The sequence below is a fragment of the Limanda limanda genome, chromosome 13, assembly GCF_963576545.1.
Source record: "Limanda limanda chromosome 13, fLimLim1.1, whole genome shotgun sequence".
Lineage (NCBI taxonomy): Eukaryota > Metazoa > Chordata > Actinopteri > Pleuronectiformes > Pleuronectidae > Limanda > Limanda limanda.
In genome coordinates this window covers 22,259,933-22,283,682 of record NC_083648.1, presented here as the reverse complement: position 1 = coordinate 22,283,682, position 23,750 = coordinate 22,259,933, and the positions used below count along the sequence as shown (strand labels likewise).

At 39.3% G+C, this 23,750-nt stretch overlaps 1 protein-coding gene across 1 annotated transcript in view; it reads right to left on the bottom strand.

Annotated features, from left to right (window-relative positions):
• Positions 1-661: 661 nt before the first annotated feature.
• LOC133018057 (solute carrier family 12 member 7-like) overlaps positions 662-23,750 on the bottom strand; it is a 32,463-nt gene continuing 9,374 nt past the window's right edge. The window contains exons 4-27 of the mRNA XM_061084346.1: positions 17,381-17,527; positions 14,285-14,339; positions 13,491-13,621; positions 13,266-13,390; positions 13,075-13,179; positions 11,278-11,489; positions 10,953-11,120; positions 10,748-10,846; positions 8,984-9,041; positions 8,609-8,783; positions 8,273-8,391; positions 8,006-8,104; positions 7,777-7,896; positions 7,313-7,417; positions 6,722-6,890; positions 5,929-6,124; positions 5,452-5,621; positions 5,151-5,282; positions 4,872-4,979; positions 4,242-4,343; positions 3,577-3,746; positions 3,314-3,328; positions 2,528-2,661; positions 662-1,867 (exon numbers count right to left, since the gene is read on the bottom strand). Coding sequence (XP_060940329.1) covers positions 1,776-1,867; positions 2,528-2,661; positions 3,314-3,328; positions 3,577-3,746; positions 4,242-4,343; positions 4,872-4,979; positions 5,151-5,282; positions 5,452-5,621; positions 5,929-6,124; positions 6,722-6,890; positions 7,313-7,417; positions 7,777-7,896; positions 8,006-8,104; positions 8,273-8,391; positions 8,609-8,783; positions 8,984-9,041; positions 10,748-10,846; positions 10,953-11,120; positions 11,278-11,489; positions 13,075-13,179; positions 13,266-13,390; positions 13,491-13,621; positions 14,285-14,339; positions 17,381-17,527 — 3,006 coding nt within the window. The 3' untranslated portion in view covers positions 662-1,775. The remainder of the gene's footprint in view (positions 1,868-2,527; positions 2,662-3,313; positions 3,329-3,576; positions 3,747-4,241; positions 4,344-4,871; positions 4,980-5,150; positions 5,283-5,451; positions 5,622-5,928; positions 6,125-6,721; positions 6,891-7,312; positions 7,418-7,776; positions 7,897-8,005; positions 8,105-8,272; positions 8,392-8,608; positions 8,784-8,983; positions 9,042-10,747; positions 10,847-10,952; positions 11,121-11,277; positions 11,490-13,074; positions 13,180-13,265; positions 13,391-13,490; positions 13,622-14,284; positions 14,340-17,380; positions 17,528-23,750) is intronic.

Sequence of the window (23,750 nt, the reverse complement as noted above, 5' to 3'; positions counted from 1 at the left end):
ATATAATCATATTTTATCAGCTTCTGTTGGTGGTAAAGTGATCCAACAGCAAGGAATTCATTAACTTGATGTAAATGCCATTGTTAGGGATGTCAAAATTGTGTTTGGTATCGCTTTCATTTTATATATATTTTGGTCATCATTAGATCAGGCACATCAAGAAGTTTTGTGGAGATATGTCCCTTAGAAAGAAAGAATCGACAAGTGTTTTGATGTAACTTTGTGGTAGAGCGGTCGTCCCCCAACCAGAACGTCCTCAGATCAACTCCCAGTCTTCTCCAGCTGCATGCTGAAGTGTCCTTGGGCAAGATGCTGAACCCCAGAATTTCCCCTGATAGAACAAAAAAGTGCTGCTTATAGATGCACTGTATGAATTTGTGTGTGAATGGCATACTGTAATGTAAAGTGCTTTGAGTGAAGATCAAGACTAGAAAAGCGCTATTTGAATACAAACATTCACCACCTTGTTGTTATTCCGCCGTTAATGAAAGCTGTGGTGGATGAATGTGTGAACTGAAGTCTCTTGACATTGACACCACTGGTATTTACAGTAAGATTAATACGAATGTCATCCCACTGTTGTGAACCTTTTTGCTCATTGGAAAACAACTGAACTTAAACATTATTGTTGAGATCAGTAAACACAAAAACACGGCTTGAACAAATTGTAAGAATTTTTTTAAACAAGAAGACAATCAACATCAAGCAGTATAGCTTCTTTCCTAAACTTCAAAAAATTATCACTGAGAGAATTTGCTGTCACACTTACACGGAGTGACGGATCAGTCTGAATGCTGATTTCAGTCTCTCTGGAAGAATTTGACTTTGGATTCAGCGTCACAAATCACTGTGTCAGCTCCTCCCACATGATTAATGTTAAAACATTAAACATGTAGTTTCCTGCAAATCTTTGTTCTGTTCTGGCATCTGATCCCTTTACATTTAATGATGAAACCCTTTACACGGACATCAAAATGTATGAAGCAACACAATATACATTAAAGTTATCACTCACATTAAAACAAGTGAGCAGTGCTTTAAACAATCGTCACTATTGATTCCTATTGATCAATACTGCCACATTTACCCTGAAACTGTTCTCACAGACGATGGTTTTGTTCCAATGTCCTTTGCAGTGACATGAGGCAAACCTGATATTCTATAAAATATTATGACTAAAAAGCGTGTTTAACTTATCTTTTCATTCCGAAGTCGGTCAACTATGAACATTGTACTCAATGGCACTGAAATTAAGACATTCTCAACAATGTGTGCATTCCTCATTGAAACCAATGGGATAATCTGGTAGCCACAAAACGCTACAAAATGGTAAAAAAGAACAACAAGTTGTAGTCAGGAGTTCTTTCTTCTAGAGAGGTGTCTGGTGAAGAAATATAACATGTTGCTGCCGTCTCTTTCAGAGGAAAGAACATCTCCGCAAGACGACCTCACAGTCGTCATCTGACAGTGTGGACATGTGGAGGCGTTACGGAGCCCAAGAAGGACAGGTTGTGGAGCGCCCTCTGTGCCCGGAGAGGACGCACTGAGCCCAGGCTGTGTCGTAGGAAGACTCCCCAGTCCTTCACACAGTCCTCCAGAATGTCAAGCTTCTTCTCTCCTGACAGTGTGAGGGGGTTTGTACTGCTTGTCCTCATCTTTGTCCATGTCCTGGCTTGAAGCCAGGCCCTTTTGTTAAACGCCTCCTGCCCTCTGCGTTCCCACTGTCCAACCATGTTTTCTCCAGTGTCCTTTTAAACAGGTCGGAACTATTGGTGCTACGAGTAGATGGTAATGACCTCACTACCTCCTCCACGAACCAACAGGACGCGATCTAAGCCTTCCATCAGAACCTCCAGAAACTCCATATCTGAGAAACACATTGGTTAAGGACATCCCACACAATATTGTACTTTTCACTCCACTACAATACTTTTGTATACTATTGCTATTGCCACCATTTTAGAAATACTGTGGTCATGGGTCCATGCAAATACAGTCTAATAAATTGGATTTTCTTATTTATTAAGTAAGTTAACAGTGGAGCCACATTGTATTATACTAACATTAAGATATTTAATGCTATTTCTACACATACATTTGTATTCATTCATTGGTCTGAAAGTAATGAGAATTTAAACATCCTGAGTCTAAAATGTAGAATGAAGCTCAAGCCACACGCGTGGACTAACACTGGTCTAACTCAATCCAAACTTAATAAATAAATATAGCTCTAAAAATCACTACTTCAATTCTTTACCAACTGAACTGTAAAAATGTTGATAATTTATTTACAAAGCCATGTCACTTGTTAACCTGTAACCAGTCTTTAATCTAATTTGAGCTAATGTTGGCGCTAGGTTAATATTTATTGGAGACATGAGTGCCAATCCTCCAATCTCTCTGTTCAGTAAGCAAATACACATATTTCACAAAATGTTCTTTAACATTACTATATAACTTTAATAGGCCATAATTGGCTGTCAGAATGAGTGACTAAATGAACAGCTGATTGGCTGACAAAGGATACAGTTCTCGTCCCCTTTCATGTTCTTCGGTGGGCCTGGCATGTTGAGCAAAACCAGCTGTGAATTTTGGGACTTCTTTACAACCGCCTCGTTGAGCTTCACCGCAGTGTGCATCCTTCGCACGTTGGACTGGTTCCTGCATTAAACCAGAAGCATTAGTAACAGCACTAACTCAAGTGAAAAATAGCCCACTACGTCAAGCAAAGTCAGTTTTAAGTTAAATGTTTTAAATCTAAAATCTGCAGGGTTCACTGTATCATAAGTAATCGTAGATAATGTGGTTAAATATAAATGAGTAAACGCATGCAGCACTGACACTGAACCGTCGAGCAAATTTCACATATTGATTATTGTAAAAGAAGATGGATGACATGACAGCTCTCAAAAGTGAAGCCAACAACATCTGGATCGTTGTTGCTCTGGATAAAAGCGTCAGCTAAATGAATGTGAATGTAATGGATTGCCCCCTGGTGGCTGGCTGCAGTATAGGTGAAACACGCCACCTCCCCCATGTTAGCAGATGGGACTCGACACATTTGAAAGTCCCAGGACACGTCAAATAAATGTTTTACCAAAACCTGGCTCCTAATGAAAAACAGTGCTAGATGGCAGCACCTGTATCTGGAATATTGTGGCTTCGTTTTTTTACAGTGAGAGATGCATAATCCATCTTTATTTAAAATAACACGAGCACACCAGCAGAAATGATTCTCACAAACCTAAATATGCACATGCACACAGTGAGTTCATGCACAGGCAATCAAAAGGTGAAAAATAAAGTGACTTACAGGTGCTCCCACTCACTAGAAGAAAACAAGAACAACAAAAACATTAATGACGAGACAAAGGCTGCAGTACTCAAAATTCCAAAAATAAGAAAAAATTCAGCAGACTTATAGTTGCTTTTTGATTATAGTTGTAAAAACAGTTGTACATATAATAAATACAAATATCTACTTCAGCAAATTAATTAGATTTTGTGAGTTAACTCATCATATTAAAACAAGTCAGGTCAGGGAAGCGTGTCTTGAGCTGAGCTGAATCTACTTACGGTTTCATATTAAACAAGTCTTTGACCGCCATGCTTTCTCTCTGTCTGTTCCTCTCATTGACCAGTTTGTCTTTGGTCCAGGTCATGTGAACACGATCTGGTGTGGCACCTACAGCTTTTTCGGTCATTGCAGAGTGAGAGGCCGTGTTGCGGTCGTGGATCAGCTGGGCCTAAGAAGGGACAGGTCAGATGGTGTTTTCAGCATTAGTCTCATCATCCTGAGCAGCTTTGATTAGAGCAACACAGAACTTCTTGACCGTAGCTCAGGTTTTTACACCATTAAAACAGGAGATAGTGTAAATCATTACTTTACATAAAAACATGAACGGAAAACAAAAGAATCATGGATGTTAATAGAGCAGTCAGGTGAGAGGCAGTTTAATAGTGATGAATGCAAATGAAGGTGTGAAATGAATGGACACACGTCTGTTGTTATGACATCTTCCCCAACTGTCACAACAACGTTCAGTGAAGAATCTGTCTTCCTCTAATCGCAGCGTTATGTCCCGGTGGCTCTGCACAGGCAGCATGTACAGTACAGTGGATGGAGGAGAATTGCAGGTGTCTTTTAAAGGATGGTGATGGAGAGATGGGATGCCATGATAAATGGATGGACCAACGGCACCATGGTTGGCAACTACAAGCTGTTTGGTTGCCGTGGCTACCTCATCCTCTGGAATACACACAGTGTTGAGGGGTGGGGCGCCAACAGTAGACGACGTCTTCCTTTTTATGGAGCCGCGTGACACATCTGTGATGCTCTGAATCTGAGCCCGCCGCCCAATCACAAGGCCAGGTTTGGGGAAGAGTTCAAGTTCAACAAGAGCAGAACAGGTCACGGGGATTAATGCTTCCTCTCTATCTCTATCTCTATTACTATTGTGCTGATGCAGTGTGATGTGCACAGTCAAATATAACACACTTGATTTACAAAATAAGAAACTCACTGCCTCAGAGAAATTAGACCGACTTTGACTTAATTTTTTTTTACTCACCATGTTATGTGAATTTTTTCTCATTAGTTTCCATACTTTTTTTTGTAAAAGCATCTTGTTTTGTTTTACAGTTTATAATTTCTACATTGTGTTAACAAAGTGTTTTTAAAGTGCTTAGCATATAGTGACTGAAATTAAATTTAAAGATTTTTTATTTTTATTATATAGCATATAATTTGGTGTATTATAATTCTTTACCTCATTGTATAATGAGTCATAAGCAGTATAATGAGGCCTGTAGGTTTTTCTCTCTGGTGTGCTGTGTGTCTTTTCTACAGTGGGAAATGTGCATCGCTGTACCTCTCTCTCCCTCTCAGTGCGAGACAGCTGCATCTGCTTGAGCATCTGAGATCTCTGCTCCATCACCAGCGTCTTCTCGTAGGTGAAGGCTGAGATATCACTCTCATGCTGCAGGAACACAGAGAAGGTTTGCAAATTCATTATCCAGAGTTAAATTTAAAAAATGACATCATATGATTGATTTGCTGTGATTGTCAATCTTATCTAGAGCACTCAAAATACATCAATTAGCACTTGCTTTAGTAGCTGGCATGAGAGTGTAACTGCAGACCCACTGACCATTTCCACCACCTCCACCACTGCGTCCAGTCGCAGATGATAGACAAACATTTGGAGATCTTTCTTCATCTGGATGGAGTTGTCGTCCATCTGTGCTACTGTGAAGATCCTCATTTTGCTCTTCCTCCATACCTGCAGATTATTATCCATACTAAATCAATACAGTTTATCTACACATTTTGAATCAGATACAATCTTTGTTTCTGCTGTTAATACTAAGTTCTTTTTTTTTCACACACAAAAAAACACTAAATAAATTTAAAGTGCACAGGACTTTTAGACAACGCACAGACAAATGTACCTTGTGTTGACTCAGTAAAAATGGCAGCAGCATGAGCAGTCCACCATCATGTACGATCCACCACACGTCAATGGTTCCCTGCTTCAGACGCTCCTGGTTGCTAGGGAAGTGGTCGATGTTCTTAGCAACCAGCAGAGCTTGATGTGCTGCTGTTGTCTCTCTTACGGTTTCTGGCGGAGGAGAGATGGGTGGGGGTTATGTTTTTTTAGCTTTTAATGAAGGCATTAATCACAGTAAATTTTTTGAAATATGGGACGAATTCCTTGCAAAGTTAAGAGAAATGTGGGGGAAATATTTGGAATTGAACTGGTACCCAGCGTTATTTAAATGCCTTTTATTGGTACTAGAGAGTTCTGTCATTTATTTAGCCTTGTTCCACTGAAGTGAAGCTGCAGAGATAGTACAAATGAACGGAAGGAACATGAAATAATCTTATCTTGACATTCGTTTCCTTTGACACACTCCTCTGTCTTTTACCTATAAAATTCCTCCTCGCAGACGAGTCCCGGGCCTGTTTCCAGCCCACTGGCCAGGCCATCAGGACGGCATTGTGTTTCATTCCTCCCAGTCCTGCTGACTGGATGAGGAGGGAGAAACCATCTCGCAGGTTGGACGAAACCACCACATGGGAAAAACCCTTTGTTCGCTCTGCAGCCATGGCGGCTTTTAAGTTCTGCAGGAAGTAAATGAAAGAGCAAAGCAGAAGAGTGAGAAAGGGGAAGAGAAGTGAGAGTTTGTTTGAGAATAAATTCGAGCAAAATTAAAACTTGTTATGTAAAACACACATTGTAGTGTTTTTCCATGCAGTGCTTGCGATGTCTGGGTAATACATGACATTATCCAGTGGGGCTAAATTAGGTCATGTTATTTGTGTTTTTTATTTAGTCATTTGTAAATATGTGTCATGGCTGTTTTTTAGTTTCAAGCATGATGAGGAATGCAACTTCTCAGACAGTCCAACATCAGACACAAACAAGAGTCTCGTCGTGCACACCAATATTTTATCAATGCATATGTCGCTTTAAATACATTAACATTACCCCTAATTTTCAGCATCATTAAAAATCTAATGATAAGGGTGGTAAATAGTTGATTAAGCACCTTGTGTTATATTTGTTGGAAAGAGTCAAACGGTGTCTCCAAGCTTAAGAACTGAAATCTTATCTGTGGCATGAAAAACAGCTTTTAACAAAGTCCATCCAGTATTTCCATCCACTTCACACCAGAGAGGACATAGGCAGCGCAGATGACTGACACAAAATCAACACACCTGTTCTCCCAACTTGGCCTGGTTGCCCTGCGTCATGTAAGTTCCCTCCAGGACTGAGCAGACAATGGTCAGTCCCTTCCCAGCTTTGAGCTGCGTGGTGAAGGACAGGAGACGGGGGTGTTTGACCGCCATGTCTGAGTTCAGCTTACACAACACCAACAGCTGAGGCCTGAAGACAAGAACAAATTGAAACTGATTTTATGAATTCAAACCTCTTACACATGTAGTAGATTGTAGAGCTGAAATTTTTGGAAAACACAATGTGGGTTTGATCAAAAATTTAAAATCAATTTGAATGAATGACTTTTCATGTATCAACTGTTTCAGAACTGTCCGTGGATTTATTGATATTTTATACTTAAATCTATTGAGGCTACAATTTGTGTATAGCAAATCTGAAATCCCAATCCAAAGGTTATGACTGGAACCTTGAAATGTTGTCAATTATGTGTGCAATAGACAACTTCACAATTACAAAAAGTCACAACACACACACACTAATCTGTACCAGTGGTATTTTAATAAGTAAAATTAAGAACATGTCAAATGAATCTGTTTTATACAAACACACACACACATACACACGCTCACCTCCAGTTTTTGGTGTGTAGTGGCACTTCCTCCAGTCGGATAAGAGCGTAGCGTGCTGCGTTTAAGGACAGGCCTCGGATACCATCACCCCACTCCTTCACTGCCCTACAAGGAAAAGGTCCAAGTAAAGAAACTTAGATTATTTTTCCAAATGTTTAGTAACATAATAGTTTATGTTTATCAACATGAACAAAATTGTTTAAATTAAATCCCTCTGCATCAGAACTCTACATGGATATTTTCCTGTTAAATTAACTTTCAAAGCATTTATTTTGAGCAGTTCAGAAATAATGTAACAACAAAAAGTGGCTGCACCTCTGACATAAGAAAAGACTGGAAACACTTGTGTTGTGCTCGATAAATCAAGGTTGTGGTAATGGTAATTCTGTGCTTGAATCCTACCAGTAATGGAGAGTTAACAACATTTTTGACTTGGTCCATTAACCTGAAATGTTAAGACTCACCCTCTGTACTCAATGTACTTGTAGATACATCCCGCTATCACGATGGCAACCAGGGCATAGTACCAGGAGGAGATGAACATAAGGGAGAGACACAGGATCATCCCTAAGAAGGACAGGGTCCTACAAGATACACACACACACACATATGTACAGGAACCAGACACTTTTGCTAGTTGAGTGGCCAAAACATGTGAGTATGGAAACAGTCAAAGTTTGAAGCTGTTCTCACCAGTGATAGAACTTGAATCTAGGTCTCCAGTTGGGTGTGCGGAGCAACGTCTGTACAGCACAGGCCAGGTTGACAAACAGATAACACATGAGGAAGAACCTGAGAAGATGAGTGGACATATCAATTAGAAGATTTCAAAAAAAAAAACACATGCATAACATGTATAGGTGGAAAACTGGCCAGAGGCAAAAGCATAAATTACATAAAAAGATTATATTTGCATATGGTGTACAAAGTGTATGTTTTAGTAAGTGTTGCGTAATATACATGGAGAGGATGGGGGCCACAGCATCCAGAGAAGCGATGAGGATTCCTATCTCACAGATCCCCACTGTCAGCAGCAGAGCCCAGGTCGGCTCACCGTTGGCCTTCCCATGACCAAAGACCTGAAGAGGACAGAGATACAGAGACAGACGGTCTGTTTGTGAGGAAGTGAGGTGAGATTTCTTTTAAGAATAAATCAATGTCCATAAAATTGAATAATTGGGCTTCAAGTCCTGTGGTCTAAAAATCAGCAAAGAAATGTGCAGAGTCACTGTCAGGGTCCACTGATTGTAGAAGCACACTGGTCTGTGGCATATGAAGAATCTCTGCAGCACTGACCTGCAAGAATGGGATGATGCCGTCCCGAGCGATGGCCTGCAACAGCCGGGGGGCGCCGGTGAGGCTCTGAAGTCCTGCTCCACAGCATGAGAAAAAGGAGCCAATCACAATCACCCAGGGTGACGGCCAGGCCAGAATACCAATCACTGGGTTCTTCTTTACAGAGTAACCAAACCTGAAACACCCACACATGCACACTGTTATGTCTTTTAGTTAATTATAGTTAACCCTTATTAAAAACTTTATACATTAAATAAGGAAATGTATACCTGGTTCCATTGATTATCTCAGTACAACCAACTACAATAATCTGTACCATTTGTTTTTCTGTTGAGTTACAATGAGTGGGTCAAAGTCAATTAAAAACTCACTTACTTGTCTCTCAGTACCACTCCTTCAATACAGGCTCCAAACAAGACCACACAGGAGATGTCTGAGCATGGCATTAAGATGGAAATACTTGTATTTGCTTTCCAATAACAGCCTGAGGCCTGTTTCACAAATTCAGAACCTTGGTGTGGATGTGGGTTCCAAAACAGCTGACCTAGGTTTGTTCATCTTAGACATTATTATTCTGAATTAAGCTTGGGCCTCGTGAATGAGTACAAAAAAAGCCATCATCAATGGAGCTCTGATTCTGCATTTCACCATGGTAACAGGAAATTAAAGCACAGAGCCTCCGTTTTAACCAGTGGAGCTTGAACGATTTGGAAAAAGTTGATGGATTAACACAAATACATCTACCTACTAAAACCACAAATCTCTGCCTATCTCACAAACTGTACTTTCTTACTTAGTTTTTAGTTGTTCTTAGTTCTAGTTTTTTCAGTCCCGCTCACTCATTAACATATGACAACTATGGTGGGGTCGTCCCATCAAAGTGACTAATCACACCATGAGATTATTCGTAGATCAGTCTTAACTATCTTAAAAGTCACAAGTTTAAAAAATATATATTTACAGTTATTACTGTTTACAGTACTATTACAGGTGAATCTCAGTGAGATCACCATCTCTGTCCTTACACTGATGACTGAATGATCATATAAGCAAAGAAAGGTAACAAATTCATGTCCAATCAGGATTAATGTGCTTTTATATAAATTAGGAAATCAAACGCCCTATTAGAAAGCTGGTTCAGGCTCAGGAGGAGCAGAGAGATGACCCATGGTTAGTTCTGCTGACGTGAAGATTATGCCAAATTCAAACTACAGGGACTGCAAAGATTGCTGTGCAGTTAACACTACACAACTTGCTGTCTTGTGAGAAGGAGTTCATACTACATGACTGACAACAGGGTCACACTTCACAATGGATCACCTGAAGAAACAACTCCATCTCCAAACTACATTTGCTAACGTCCTTATTTTCAACTTTGTAGTCACAATGTAATAACTTTTTTATTACTTAATATATAATAATCACTTCTGAAGTATTCACTTATATTTAACTTTGTCTGCAGGCTAATACTCGAACTTAGCTTCTAAACACGGTTTCTGAAATTGGGCCCAGATCTGTGACACTACAGGGCAAATTAATAATATTCACACTCAACCAAGCCGAATTATGTTTGCCAACTAATTTACAAACCGAACTCAAGAAATTGGTATACAGTCATTAAGGGGGTTAAGACTAACCCTAAAACCAAACACTCCATTAAAGCGGGGGTCACAAAGTGAGGTCCTCACTCCGTAGGTTGTAGGCTCAAACTGGTCCTCACAAAGATAGCTGTACAAGAGCACACAAACACGCACACACACACACACACACACACACACAAACACACACACACACACACACATACTTCTATCTCTTTTGTTAGTGAGGACAGTCATTGACATAATTCATTCCCCAGCCCCCTATCCTAACCTTAACCATCCAATCTAAAGCCCTAACCCTAACCCTAAAACCAAGTCTTGACACTAAGAAAAAACATTGAAAAAGTAAGGACTGGTCAAAACGTCCTCACTTTCCAAATATGTCTTCAATATGTAGGGTCTATGCTTAAGAGTGTCCTCACATAGATATCAGGACAAGAACACACGCACACACGCACACACACACACACAAACACACACACACACACACACACACACACACACAAACACACACCATGGAAGATACTAGACAAGAGGATACAGATGAAAGAGGTGGTGAGAATCGCCATTATTGTTCCTATTGGGATCGACCTCTGGGCATCTCTGAGATCACCAGACCTATTAGAACCAGCCATTATACCTAAAGTAAAACACACACACAGAGTTAAAATTACAACCATGACGGGTCAATTCAGATCATATGTTTTGGTCTTTGACAGGGAGGAGTGCTGTATAGAAGGATCTACCTGTGACAGAGGGGAAGTATATCCCCACCAGCAGAGTGAAGTAAGTGGAGATGTCATTGAAGAGATAAGGCTTGGAGATGTCGTTAGATATTTCCAGGGCCGGTACTGAGGGCTGGGTTTTCTTCTCTATCAACTCTTCAGCCGGACCATAGTTCCCCCACAGGTTGTCTGACAGAGAGATAAGAGCAGAAAGAGATGGAGGAACATTCAGGATTCGAAGCTAAGGAGAATCTGGCAACTACTTTTCAGTTTCTTATTGTTTTCCTATACAATAGGAAATACCACTGGATTCGGGCTCAGACTCCATCCACGTCTCCCCCCTCACCTTTGATGACTCCGCTCAGAAGCCCGGGTATGGCCTGTATTTCTGTCAGGTTGTTCAACATGAAGTATTCGTCACAGGTGGCATTGGGGTATTCGCTGTCACAGAAGAGCGGCCAGAGGTCGGTGGTCACAGTCTGGTTTTTCACAAGCTCTGTCTTTGCACACGTTTCAAACTTTTGGTTCTTCAATGAGCGGTTCCCCAGCAAACACACACTGTAGAGACAGAGAGAGACAGAGATGTGTAGTGTGTTTAAATGGGAGCTTTTGTCTATGCTGTTGGTTCCTTTGAAGGTTTTTTCTTATTAACCAGACAACTTTTATGATTAATGTGCTGCTTTTAACTCTTCATGTGCAGCGTTTCACATAAACCAAGTCAGAACTGTTAAGATTTGATTAGATTAAAATTGTTATAGGCTACTGTGAAAGCTTGTATTGCTTGGGCCACACTATGTGCATGGGAGTGTGCTGCATGCCTGCTGCAGAGCTGCTAGGTTTCTGGTGCGACTAATGCATTTCCTCAAATTAAAGTAGCCTATGTACTTCAATAAATGGCAGGTATGAAGATGTGCTTCCTCTCCTACAACAAGAATAAAAACTTTGTTAAAAAGAAAGATTCGATTCAGTCAAAAGAAACACTGGAGGGTTTTTACTTTGAAACAGGTACTGGAAGCGTGGCAAACATTTCTATGTAGCTGTTTTCAGACTTGCTATGCAATGGATCTTCAAATAATTTGGTGCAGACTTTCTCCGCAATTTCACACATGCACAACACAACGGGAGGTTCTCTGCACAGACCCATCAGATACTCTGCAGGATTCAGCTGAGGGGGGGTTGCAGCGGACAGAGGCAAGACGCAATATATCAATTCTGCTGCGGAGATAGATCTAGAAGAGCAGCATGGCTCGCCCACAGGAGACGTGCCTGAGAAGTGTGTCACACATCCAGTGTGGCCCCAGTGTTAAGATAGTAGGAGCTGTTACCTAGTTAAAATTGGTATTAGGGGTGCAGCAGCAACTGCATGGAAACTAGTTAAAATGTCTTGACTTGTCCCTACATATTATCTTTAATCAAAATCAACTGTACAGAGTAAATTTACTGATTTTCTTGAAACGTGATGGACGGGTGGAGTATGGGTGATAGAAGAACCTATTTATAATGGATCAGATAAAACATATTTTTTTTTTTTATCACTTTCTTTCAATATTTATATTAAAGAAAGTGATAAAACAATGTGTCACTTTCTTTTATCACTTTTTGTCAAATATTACTTAGAGAGCTGATAAACTGTGCAACTTGATAGTTTTGTATCAGCATTTTGGATGTAGAGTGCTAGTTATTGAAATTACCAACTATGTAAGTGTGAGGTAACGTCACAATAAATGGCAGCAGCAATGATTTCTTCTCATCTGCACTTTCATCCCAAAATTCTGCCGTTAAGAAGACTCCTCATTATGCCAGTTTTGTAGGTTTAGAATGCAGCACACAAAGCCAGCATGGTGGCGCCGGAGTGTGGAACTTTAATAGCATGCCACATGTAGAAATCAGAAGTGCAACAAGTAACACAACAGCATCTGTCCCGCCATTGCTGGCTCTCCCTTTAAAACAGGCACTGATTCTGCTGGATAAAGGCCGAACAACACTGCCCTAGTGTTTGTATCTTTGATCTCTGAGCAGAAAGTAGGAATAAATGTGCCCTAACATTGGGCAACGGATGAGTTTGACTTGGCATTTTGTTGAAAAGAATATGTAAAAAAAATGTGATCATCATGAAAGTATTATTTTGCTTTAAGTAACTCACCTAAACTCAGGTGGTTCGATGAGCGTCTTGATGACTCCTGCATAAGTGGCCATGATGGAGAGAATCACACAAGCCAAAAACACCAGAGCCAGTTTGTTCACATACCTGCAGAGAGGAGGGGAAAATATTTGAGTTTTCAGCTGGTATTTGTATGCGTGTGTGTATTTGTGTCTGTGTGTGTTTAAACTTACTTGACTCCTACAAACACAACCAGTGCCATTAGGACCAAGCAGCCTGTGCCGTACACACGCATGTTATTGAGCATTGCTGCGTCTTCCCCTTCTTTAAATACGGTTGCTGTTGGAATGATGTATGTCTGGCAGTGGGGAGAAAACAGTGAGAGAGTAAATAATATAAATCTGTGCAGCCGGGATAACAATTCATATCCTGTTGTATCTCAGGTGGTGGAAACATACCAGCAGAATCTCTATGGTGCCCAGTATGTACATGGATCCAGCGAAGGTGGTGCCCAGATAGAAACAGAGTCCCACTGCTCCTCCAAACTCAGGACCCAAAGATCTGGAGATCATGTAGTACGAGCCACCAGCTTTAGAGAAACATAATCACCGGTTAGGTTGTTACCAAAGTAATTTCTTCAATTTCAAACTTAAATTTATTTCTTTAATTGATTTAACCTTCTTTAAAATTTTCTGAAAATATATACAAATAAAAGCAACTCAGTTTTCAGGGTCAATGCACAAACTCAGATTGTCATTTCCCCCTAAGATGTATCTATGAATTCAAGTGGAGAGACACTGTTCTACACAACACTGTAACTACCGACAATTTCTGGGTTCTTATATAAAATAATTAATTAGTTTGTACTTTCAATGTGTATTGCATTAGAACATTACCCACAGTTCTCGATTCATTATGGCAGAATTATACATTTGTGCTTAATCATTTTTGAAAATATTCTAGGAAATCACAGGAAAGAAAGCATTTCAACATTTTCTTTGATTTTGTCCACCACAGAAAGGATGATTGTCAACAAAATAATAGTACGGGGTAACTTTAGTTATTAATACAATTTAGCTGGCTTTGATTTGTGTAGAGTCTTTGTTCTTTCATAATGTCATCACCATAATCCACCAATGCAAATGGTGTTGAGGTTGCTAATCGGTCTGAATAACATCCAAATCATTGCCTTTACATATTTAAAGTGGAAATTAAAAGTAAAATTATAAATGCAAAATTTAATTTCATATACCTGGGACAACTCCATTGGTTGCTATGGCACTCATTGATATGGCTGTGAGCAATGTCTGGAAGGAGAGAAGGAGGATAAATGTTAAGAACAAGAACCAAACAAGGTGAAAAGAGGTGGCTGTGTTGGATTATTGCAAGTGCAAAATGAATACTGTATCAAATACATGTTTTTCAGTTGATAAACTGTAGGTTCAAGGTGAAACTTCTGTATTCAAGCTTGCTTAAAACATCACACACATGGATTTTGCTAATCAAGGGTAATGTTATCACCCATCACTGTATAGGGCTGGGTATATTCAGTTTTTATCATATAAGTAAACCATTGAATCAATCATTAAACTAGTTAACAATATAAAAGAGTTTTAGTTCCTTTTAGCATTGAACAAAAGAGCCCCAACTTTTTGTATTGTTAAACGGGAAACAACTTGTGCATTAACATGTAGAAAAGACAAATGCTAGAAGAGAGCCTGTGACCTATGCATTTCATTGCCAGCCACTACTAAATGTGATTGTTGTGCACATGACAATAAAGTCTTGAATCTTGAATCTTGAAATGCTGGGCATGCCATGGGAAAAGAAATACAAGTACAGCCACAAATCATCAACCCATGGCAATCCGCTCAGTCCTTCCTATTCTCAAGTGCACAAAGTCCTCTTTTTAAACTAGGGGTGGAGACAATTTGGTCCAGCCCGCGAGGCAATCTAAAGTACAAAAAAGCAACTCAAATATTAAAAAATTAATCTCGGGACAGTCAAGATTTTATTCCACGATAAAAGAAAACAACATAAAATAGACCACCGTCTGTCAGAGTGGTCCCTTCTGGCTGTTTATCTGCTGGGTCACAGTCAGGGTAAACAAAACATGTAGCTGTTATGTGTCGTCACTAGGGTTGCAAAATTCCGGGAATATTCAAAGTTGGAAACTTTCCATGGGAATTAACGGGAATTAACGGGAATAAACTGGAAATGTTGTGGGTAATTTATACTAACTGTATTTACCTTGCTATATACAGACATAAATATAAACATTTTGTTTTGTCATAGGCTGATTTGAGCCCTGAGGAAACTTTGGGCACTTGACTATATGCTTCTGCATCTTTGTGTCATTCTTAACACAGGTCTTTGCACAGTATTTGCAAATGTACACAGCCTCTCCTTCTACATTGGATGGGGTGAAATGACTCCACACATGAGATAGTGCACGTGGCATTGTTCTGTTGAATAAGATGAGGAAAAAGTCTGTAAAAAAAAAACTAATGCAATGCCAGAGATATAAATAGTTAGCTGAACAATTGGAATCGTCTGTAAAATTATTTTACAATTGATGGATAAATGAATGGAAATAGGCTAGATGAACAGATGAACAATCCTCAATCAGTATGCTAATATGTTTTCCCCAGTAATATCATCGAAACTTACCTGACTAGTCCTGCACACTACAGCAGGCCTCAATAGCCCTGCTGTAGTGTGCAGGATGCTGGGAATTATCTGTGCATGTGATGGAAGAATGCACAGTGGAGGGTTGAAATTCAAAGTGCATCGTGTGCTGCATTCCATACATCTTTAAAATAGAGTTTTGAATGATGTTTTTATTGCACAGCGTTTAATTTGCATGTTTTTTTTTTTTTTCAAAATTCCCAAAATTCCCGAGCTAAACTTCCCATGGAAACTTTCCGTAAATTTACCGGAAACTGTCCGCCCCTTTGCAACCCTAGTCGTCACTGCCGAGCATCATAGCAGGAAAAATAGGTGCAGAATGTTTGTGCAAGGTTTTTTTTTCCTATTTTGATACGAGGGAGGAAGGACTGTCTCTGTTAACCCTGAATGGCGAAACAAAAGAGGATTATTCGTTGGTTTGGCAAAAACCCACTGTGAGTACCATAATCATCACTACCATCTGACATCAGACAAATCACCAGAGAGAAGAATTTTTTGTCATTGCATTAAAAAGGGGTCAAAGTATTTGCTATGGTCTTTTTGTGGATATTATAAGACTGTTTTGAATGTTATATTACAAAAATGTTAATGACCCTTGACAGGAAAAAGTTTCGCCACCGCTGTTATGGAGTCTTGACCTCGATGCCTAACAAACACAAGGCAGTACATGCTCTATGAAATGTATATATATATATATATATATATATATATATATATATGCTGAAGAGGGCTTGTTGATTATCTTGCTGTCATGTTTTGTGTTCTGCTGTACCATTTGAGGGAGGGGTCGCTGCAAATCAACACCAAATCATTCTGGGTGATTGCCTTAATCCTGTGGTGAAACATTTCTATCCTGATGGGAGTGGTCTCTACCCGGATGCAAGGCCCAACACCACAGGGGGTCACTGAATAATTTATTTTATGCTGTGACCTTCATAGTTCCCAGATCTTAACTGTACACCTGAGGGGGATTTTTCACTAATGTAATAGATGTGATAGCGATGTGCTCTCTACCGCCATCATCACCAAATGAAGAAAATATCTTTTGAACAAGCTGCGATGAGTTCAGAGTCTTATAGAATCAATGTCAAGGTGCAGTTTAGCTGGTCTGATAATGGCTCCACACCTTACTGAGACACTTTAGGTTGTTTTTAATTTGTTACCCATCCGTATATTGTGAGAGGGTGTTGTGTGCAGATTGTTCACATCACATCACATGAGTGCTGAGCATTTAAGTTCAAACTTTTCAAACAGTCAGCTCTCTGTTTAGCCATCTGAAGCTACTGACGTATGAATCAGGGTTTTAAATAAGTCAATTATTTTTTGCTTGTTTTGGGGACTCTCCCCTGAGCTCAGGCATGGAGATTAATGATGTTAATCAACACACCACAGCTTCAGACGAGTGAGCACTGAGTTGCCTCCGGTTTTCTTTTTTTATATGTCGTAAATCGCAGACTCAACCTCAGACATGTCATTGTTCCGTTCAAGCAGTTATACGATGATACAGAATAGCCAACAGGGACTCGTTTTTTTTTGTCATTCAACAAACATTTTTCTTTCACATTATCATTAATTTCTGCAGCTCATTTTAGACAACATTTATTTCTAATCATCAGAAAGTCAGGATCTATAGTTGTTGGAACTGTTTTAAATGACTCACACAGATGCAGCACATGGAGACGATGGCGAAGGAGCCCAGGATTCCCGCTGTCCCAACGATCCAGGTTAGACGCAGAAAGAGAATCACACCCAGGATGTTCTGCATGCAGGGCAGGTAAACTCCAATGAAGGTTCCCATTTGGGGGACCTGAGGATGAATAAACACACACGCATGCACATAAATGGGAGGGTAAAGGGGGAAAAACGACAGGGGGTGAGAGGAAGGAAGGTCTTCAATGACAGCCCAAAATATCATCAATCACACTATCCTCTGTGTCCTAATTTATCATCATACTCATCATAAACCATTATGATGATTTTGATGCATGTCGACCTGAACTATGACATTTTAGCTGTGAGCCCATACTGAATAGTTAAGAGCAAAGCATGAATAATGAATTTAGGCTGAGGGAAGATGACATGCCTTGATGTTTCCTGTTAGATCCAAAACCAGCATGGTACGGCTATAGTGTGCACTGAACCACAAGACAGATGGTAAGGACAACAAAAACACAGTCATCCCAATAAAAAATAATATTATAACATTTTACTTCATATAGTTCACACCCTGTAAATACTGGCCTTTAGGGGATTGCCAACTTGTTAAGCCCAAAGGTGCAACCCATAGTTTACATGGGGCTTTGGCAGTGGAAGCTTATCAAATAAATAAAGATCCTCGTCGAGGGCAGAGGATGTCGCACCATGTTACGCCCTTAGTGTCAAATTGGAGTTTGTGAATATGGGCTGTACACATTTTTCATTGATTGATTCATTGATTGATCCTTTCACTAAATTCTCTTTTTGTATTGCGATGCCTCTGCTGAAAGTCAGTGAGGAAAACTTACCAACTTGATTTAACTCAGACAGTTCTAGACTCATTGAATTAATGAGAATGGGTGTTTTTAATAACTAAACAAGGGTTGTACATTTTGTTCCCCGAGCAAACACTTCCATAGCAAGTGGAAACAATTTATGATGATATATTTTCCTAATCACATAGCCATGATATTTATTACATTAAGGCCTATTTTATATTTATTATTATCTAAAACATAGAGAGTGATACAGACACATGCTGAATTTTTTAAATTGTACTAAGAGCACCACAAATAAGCTTTTCCAATTAATACATTTTTACAAGCTCTTGTGTTAATTGTGGAGTGCTCTTATTTTGCAAGTTGGCTTGACTTATGTATGTAGACTGAAATACATGTCAGTGGATTTGCATGTTGCAGCAGAACATCCCTCACCTCACACTCCCGTTCCAAACATGGAAAAGTATCTGTGGAAGCCTCCAGTTGTCATAAAAACTCAAAAAGTTTAGTTTGTCCAGTTTAGACTTTTGTAAAAAAAACAACAAAAACAGCCTTCCTAGAGAGGACCCTCTCCCGATATAAACATAAAGTAATTAAATATAAAGGCGCCACTCTAGGGTAAAGACAACAATTATTCATTCAATTAAGATAATCACATATCTGTGAAAAAATCACTAAGATTCTTTGATACTAAGTTTCTCTTCCAATATATCCCTAACACACTGAACCTTTGACTAATCAAGACTAGTAACAGATACTTAGTTATAATTATAATTATTTTCAATTTGATTTATTTGAGTGATTTTTCATTTAAATGAATAAAAAAATACTTACATGACACTTAAAATAAAATGTTGGAGACAAACTGTATATCAGGAGTTTCCAACTGTCCTGTCTGCAACTTTTAATTTCTCTCCTGGGGTAAATAATAATATACAGTAAATAATTTGACCATCAGTGATTTGAGACTAGGGATTTTCTCACAATGTTGATAGATGATGTCATGTACTTACATTAAATGAGAACATGTTACTTTCCCCTGAATATCTTAAGTGTCTTTTTGATAAAAAAGGCACCACAGCCACACCCACAATGTCATCTTTACATTGCTCAGTCAAAATATTCACTAAAAGCAAAGTGTCAGTATTATCACATCACATTACATAAAGCGTCCCAATAGTAAAACCAGAGAGTACGTACCATTTTTCTATATACAAAAACCTCCGCTGCAGTCCACTGATGTGGATCTCCAAATCTCCCACATCTTCTCCCCTTTTGCTACTCTCTTCTCTCTCCACTTTCGTTACTCCCCCTCACTCTCACTGAACTGTCTGTCTGTGCTCTTTTCAGTCTCCAGATATCACTGTGCACTCTTAAAGAATGAAAAAAAAGAGCTATCGTTTCGGGGGGGGGGGGGGGGGCGGTGTTAGTGAAACATCATCAATGCTTCTACACAGAGCTCCAGCCCAAGCTCCTACTGTCTTTTACCCAAAGACTCTGGTTGTTCACTGCCAAACAAACGACAGTGAAGGGAAGTGTTTGTTGCACCAGAAGCATGTTCTCAATGACATTTAAAGCCTGACTCTCTGTTGCACATGTTCAGTTTCCACCACCAGGACAGTCTGTGGCTAACATAAGAGTAGTTCAAATGTTCTGGGGGTGGTTGGGTTTAGGTGTCCGCCAGTCCGAGAGGATGAAAAGGCCACCAGATGGATTTCATTATGCTCTGCATTATATAATAGGGCTTCACAATGACCAGCACCAAGTGCTTTATTTGAAAAGGAAGCAACAAACAGCTTAACACTCATATTTGCCATATAGCTGCTGGAAGTATGTAAGTTACCAAGCTACTGCCCTGCTAGCTCAGTGTTTTGTGGTGCACAGAGGTCATCAGTATAGACAATTGATTTTTCTAAAGGGGAAGACTCTATGGCTTAGTCTAAAATTGTTCACTTATCACTATGTAGACCAGAATATTGTGAATTTGCCAATCATGTATTTGTGGGCATTGTGCTTGTGGAGTTGACAGTGAGTAAAATGGCAAAAAGACAAGAGGAGAGAGGGCAGCACGTCTCACAATTCTCTCTCTGGTGATTCTACTCCTTTTATTATATTTAAAGACATGTTTATATTCACCTGCATTTTCTCAGACTGAATTTTAAACAGTCTTATTTAGTATACATCGCTTTTCAATGGCGTAGACAAACCTGCGAGTTGTGGCAGTAAAATATGCAATACGAGCAGAGCAGCACAAACAAGTTTATTTCTACATTTAAACATGGTCATTCAACGTGTTTTTTCCCTAATCATATTAATACTAACGTGTTAAAACATTTTCTATTTACTATGGGATTTTGCACAGGCCAACGTTGTTGTTGTTGTTGTTGAACTTTATAATATTGCAACAATGATGTTACTACTGGCGCAAAGATGTAGTGTCCATTAGTGTTTTTTTATTTTTATTTTGCAGATTAACTCATTATGTAGTCCTCTATATAGAAGACTCAAAATAGTGAGTACGGGGCAGTGAAGGAATGGGCGACACAGTCTATGTCTAAATAATATTGCATAAGCTACATAAAGCAAGTTAGCTTAGCTTAACATAAAGACTTGATAAGGTGAAATTGACACTAATGATATATAGAAGCTTTCCAGTAATTACCTGAACATTTTTTATACAAATGTAGCGTACTGAAATTGATCTTCCTATTTCCTGCTGATTTTATAAAATCAGTGTGTTCAGTTACAATAATTTACTTTAAATACTTGTTTCAAGAAATAACATTTTTCATTATTTTACAAGGTTAAAAATATTACTTATCAGCATGCCTGCTCATTGTAAAGGGGGGAGTTGCGGTACTTACCCTTTAGAAACAGAGACACACTGTATAGACTGTATGTGTATGCTGAAACAAAACTTACTTGTATTGAACAATGGGATGTTGTTATTTAAAATGTTGTAAAAATGAAGATGGACGTGTTTTTAGCTATTCATTTTTATGTGTGTAACACATATGATCCCAGACTGTTACAAAGAAAGAAACTGAAGTCAACCGAAGAATCAAAGTCTTTCATACTCATTAACACAAATACACTCTTTCTCACTGTGCGTCAGTGTCACACTTTCTGACCCTGTCAACCTGCGTGAGATCCCCAGTGCCAGGAACCACCTCCACTCTCCGCCCCCAGCTGGCGCTCAAACACTCTCCTCCTCCAGTATCTCACACACGTCTCAGTGTCTGGACCTCCAAGTCTGAGGGGACATTAGCTGGCCAAACTTAATCCTTGTTTTTCAATCTAGCCAACCACTGAGCATGTGAAGGCAAACTGGTGAAGGAGACGGCCTCTGCTACATACATCTCTCAGGTTCACAGCTGCACTTTGAATTTGAGCAAAGGAACTGTGAGCTTAAAAGAATATAACAAGTCAAATATTTGAGATTTCAGGTATTTTTTCCATGCCAGGCCATCTATTTACACCATGAACAACAGATGATCTTGTGACTTTGTTCAAGGGTTGTTAAAAACTACAGTTATCAAGGTACTTTCAACGAAATAATATTTATAAATGTCATGTGTGAGCAATGCTGCTTTTATATTGGCGCCACAGAGAACACCGTGTCATTAATTCGTTTTTGTAAGTTTGGTTTAGCTGCCAATGTGTTCTGCATTTGTTCGGTGAGTCGGTTTTATTATAATCGGCTGCCCACGCTGCTTTATGAAAGATCCTCACTTGTTTCACATGAAGCTCAAGTGATGTAATATGGATAGATTTTAAAAGGTCATAATGTGTTGTCTCTCACTTTGTGTCTCAAAGTATTTCTGTCCTCTCGCTTTTTCTTTATTGAGCCACCTCCGCTTTAATCAGCTTGGTCACAGTTTACAAGTTTAGAGCTTAGCAGCTAAACAACAGTAAAATATTCATTGGAACATTTCACTGTGAAAATTATGAAATTAGTTGTAGTATGTAGTTCAACTTGAGGAATTGTATAAGGTCAATCTAGTGGAGGTTTGATTAAATATGTATGGCTGGTTTGAAATTTGTGAGTATGTGGTTGGTAACTTGTCCAATTCCATTTAAACTGTATTTAAAGCTTGCAAAATTTCCAAAAAAAATTCAAACTGAATAATTCCTGCAACGACACATTCCTAAAATAATTAATAAATTATATTTTCCAATGTGGTTTAACTATTTAGTTTGTAAAGAATCAGTTTGGCAAAAGCAGCTTAATGGATGGGGTTCAGAATTTTTTTCCTATCAATTGCCATCAAAATGTATTTTAGTTTTGCCACAATTTTCATTAGGGTAAAACTAAATTACTGAACACATACAAACTAACCTCTCTCATGTTTGGCTATCTGGAACTGCTTATCTGTGGTGAGTTGTCAGATGTCAGATGGTAGAGGTGATGATGCTACTCGCAGCTGGTTCTCCAGGTTTAGGTCGTTCAGAATTATGTGGAACAAAGTCTTTGCAAAAATCCGAATAGGGAAAAAGCGTCTCACAGCAGTTAGGTGGCACAAACAGAGATGAAAAATTCAGTGCATGTCTCCTCCTGACGGAAAAACCTCACAACGGGCCAACAGTTTATAAAACTTGAGCAGAGGGTGGTTGTTGTACCTCAGGTTTGAGCTAGTCACTTTTTTGCAGCAAATTGACTGTGTGTTTTAGGTTGTCGGGCATATCAGCTGGTTCCACATTAAACGGCTTAACACAGTTCCTTTTGTTTACTTTTCATGTCCTGAAACCTCTCGCCAAATGCCTGAAGGAGTTTTGCAAGCTCACCAGCGTATTCATTTGTCATAGCAGGCTTTTGTTCTTGGAGAGTAGGGAAATGCACAGTGTTTGCACAAAATGCACAATTTCACTTTGGCTGGTTCTAGCTGCTCCACAGCAACAACAAGGCTCATTCACAGATTCTGCCCCTGAATGACGTCTCAGCGTCTGTGTTATCAGCTCGCTCGCCACAAAACCTGCCTGTGTAGCGTTGTCTCGGTCAGAATGTGGTCTTGTTCGGGCTGCATGACGCTTGAAATTAGCCTCTTTCATCACTGCAACCGTGTCTACACAAACTAGGCCCACTGACTTGTCTTTTACTTCCACAAAAGACGTAGTCATTTGTCCCATTTCTCTAAAACTTGTGAAATCCTGCATCTGCTTCACTTATCTTGACATTCACCAGCTGGAAGGGACCATCCATAGGAATATGTTCCTCAACAATTTTGAGTTGTTTTCTCTTTTATTGTGAAAAAAATGCTGTAATGAGAATTTCTTTGTATTTCTGAGTAGCTTTTTGTATTTATGAATTGACTCACGTGTTAGCATTAAATTGCCGGAGGTTCCCCACCCCTGGCTATTGCTATGTACATAAGAAACAAGCCCTAATATATTTAAATATTTTTTTGGTGAGTGTGAGGGGCCTAGCTATAGTCTATCTGGCAAATGAACAGCTCAGGAATTTTTAAATCACACCAAGCTCTTAAAACTCAAAGCTAACAAACCCTACAAAAGATAGTTTCGGCTTTACCCTGCATTTGTATACATCGTCAAACATTC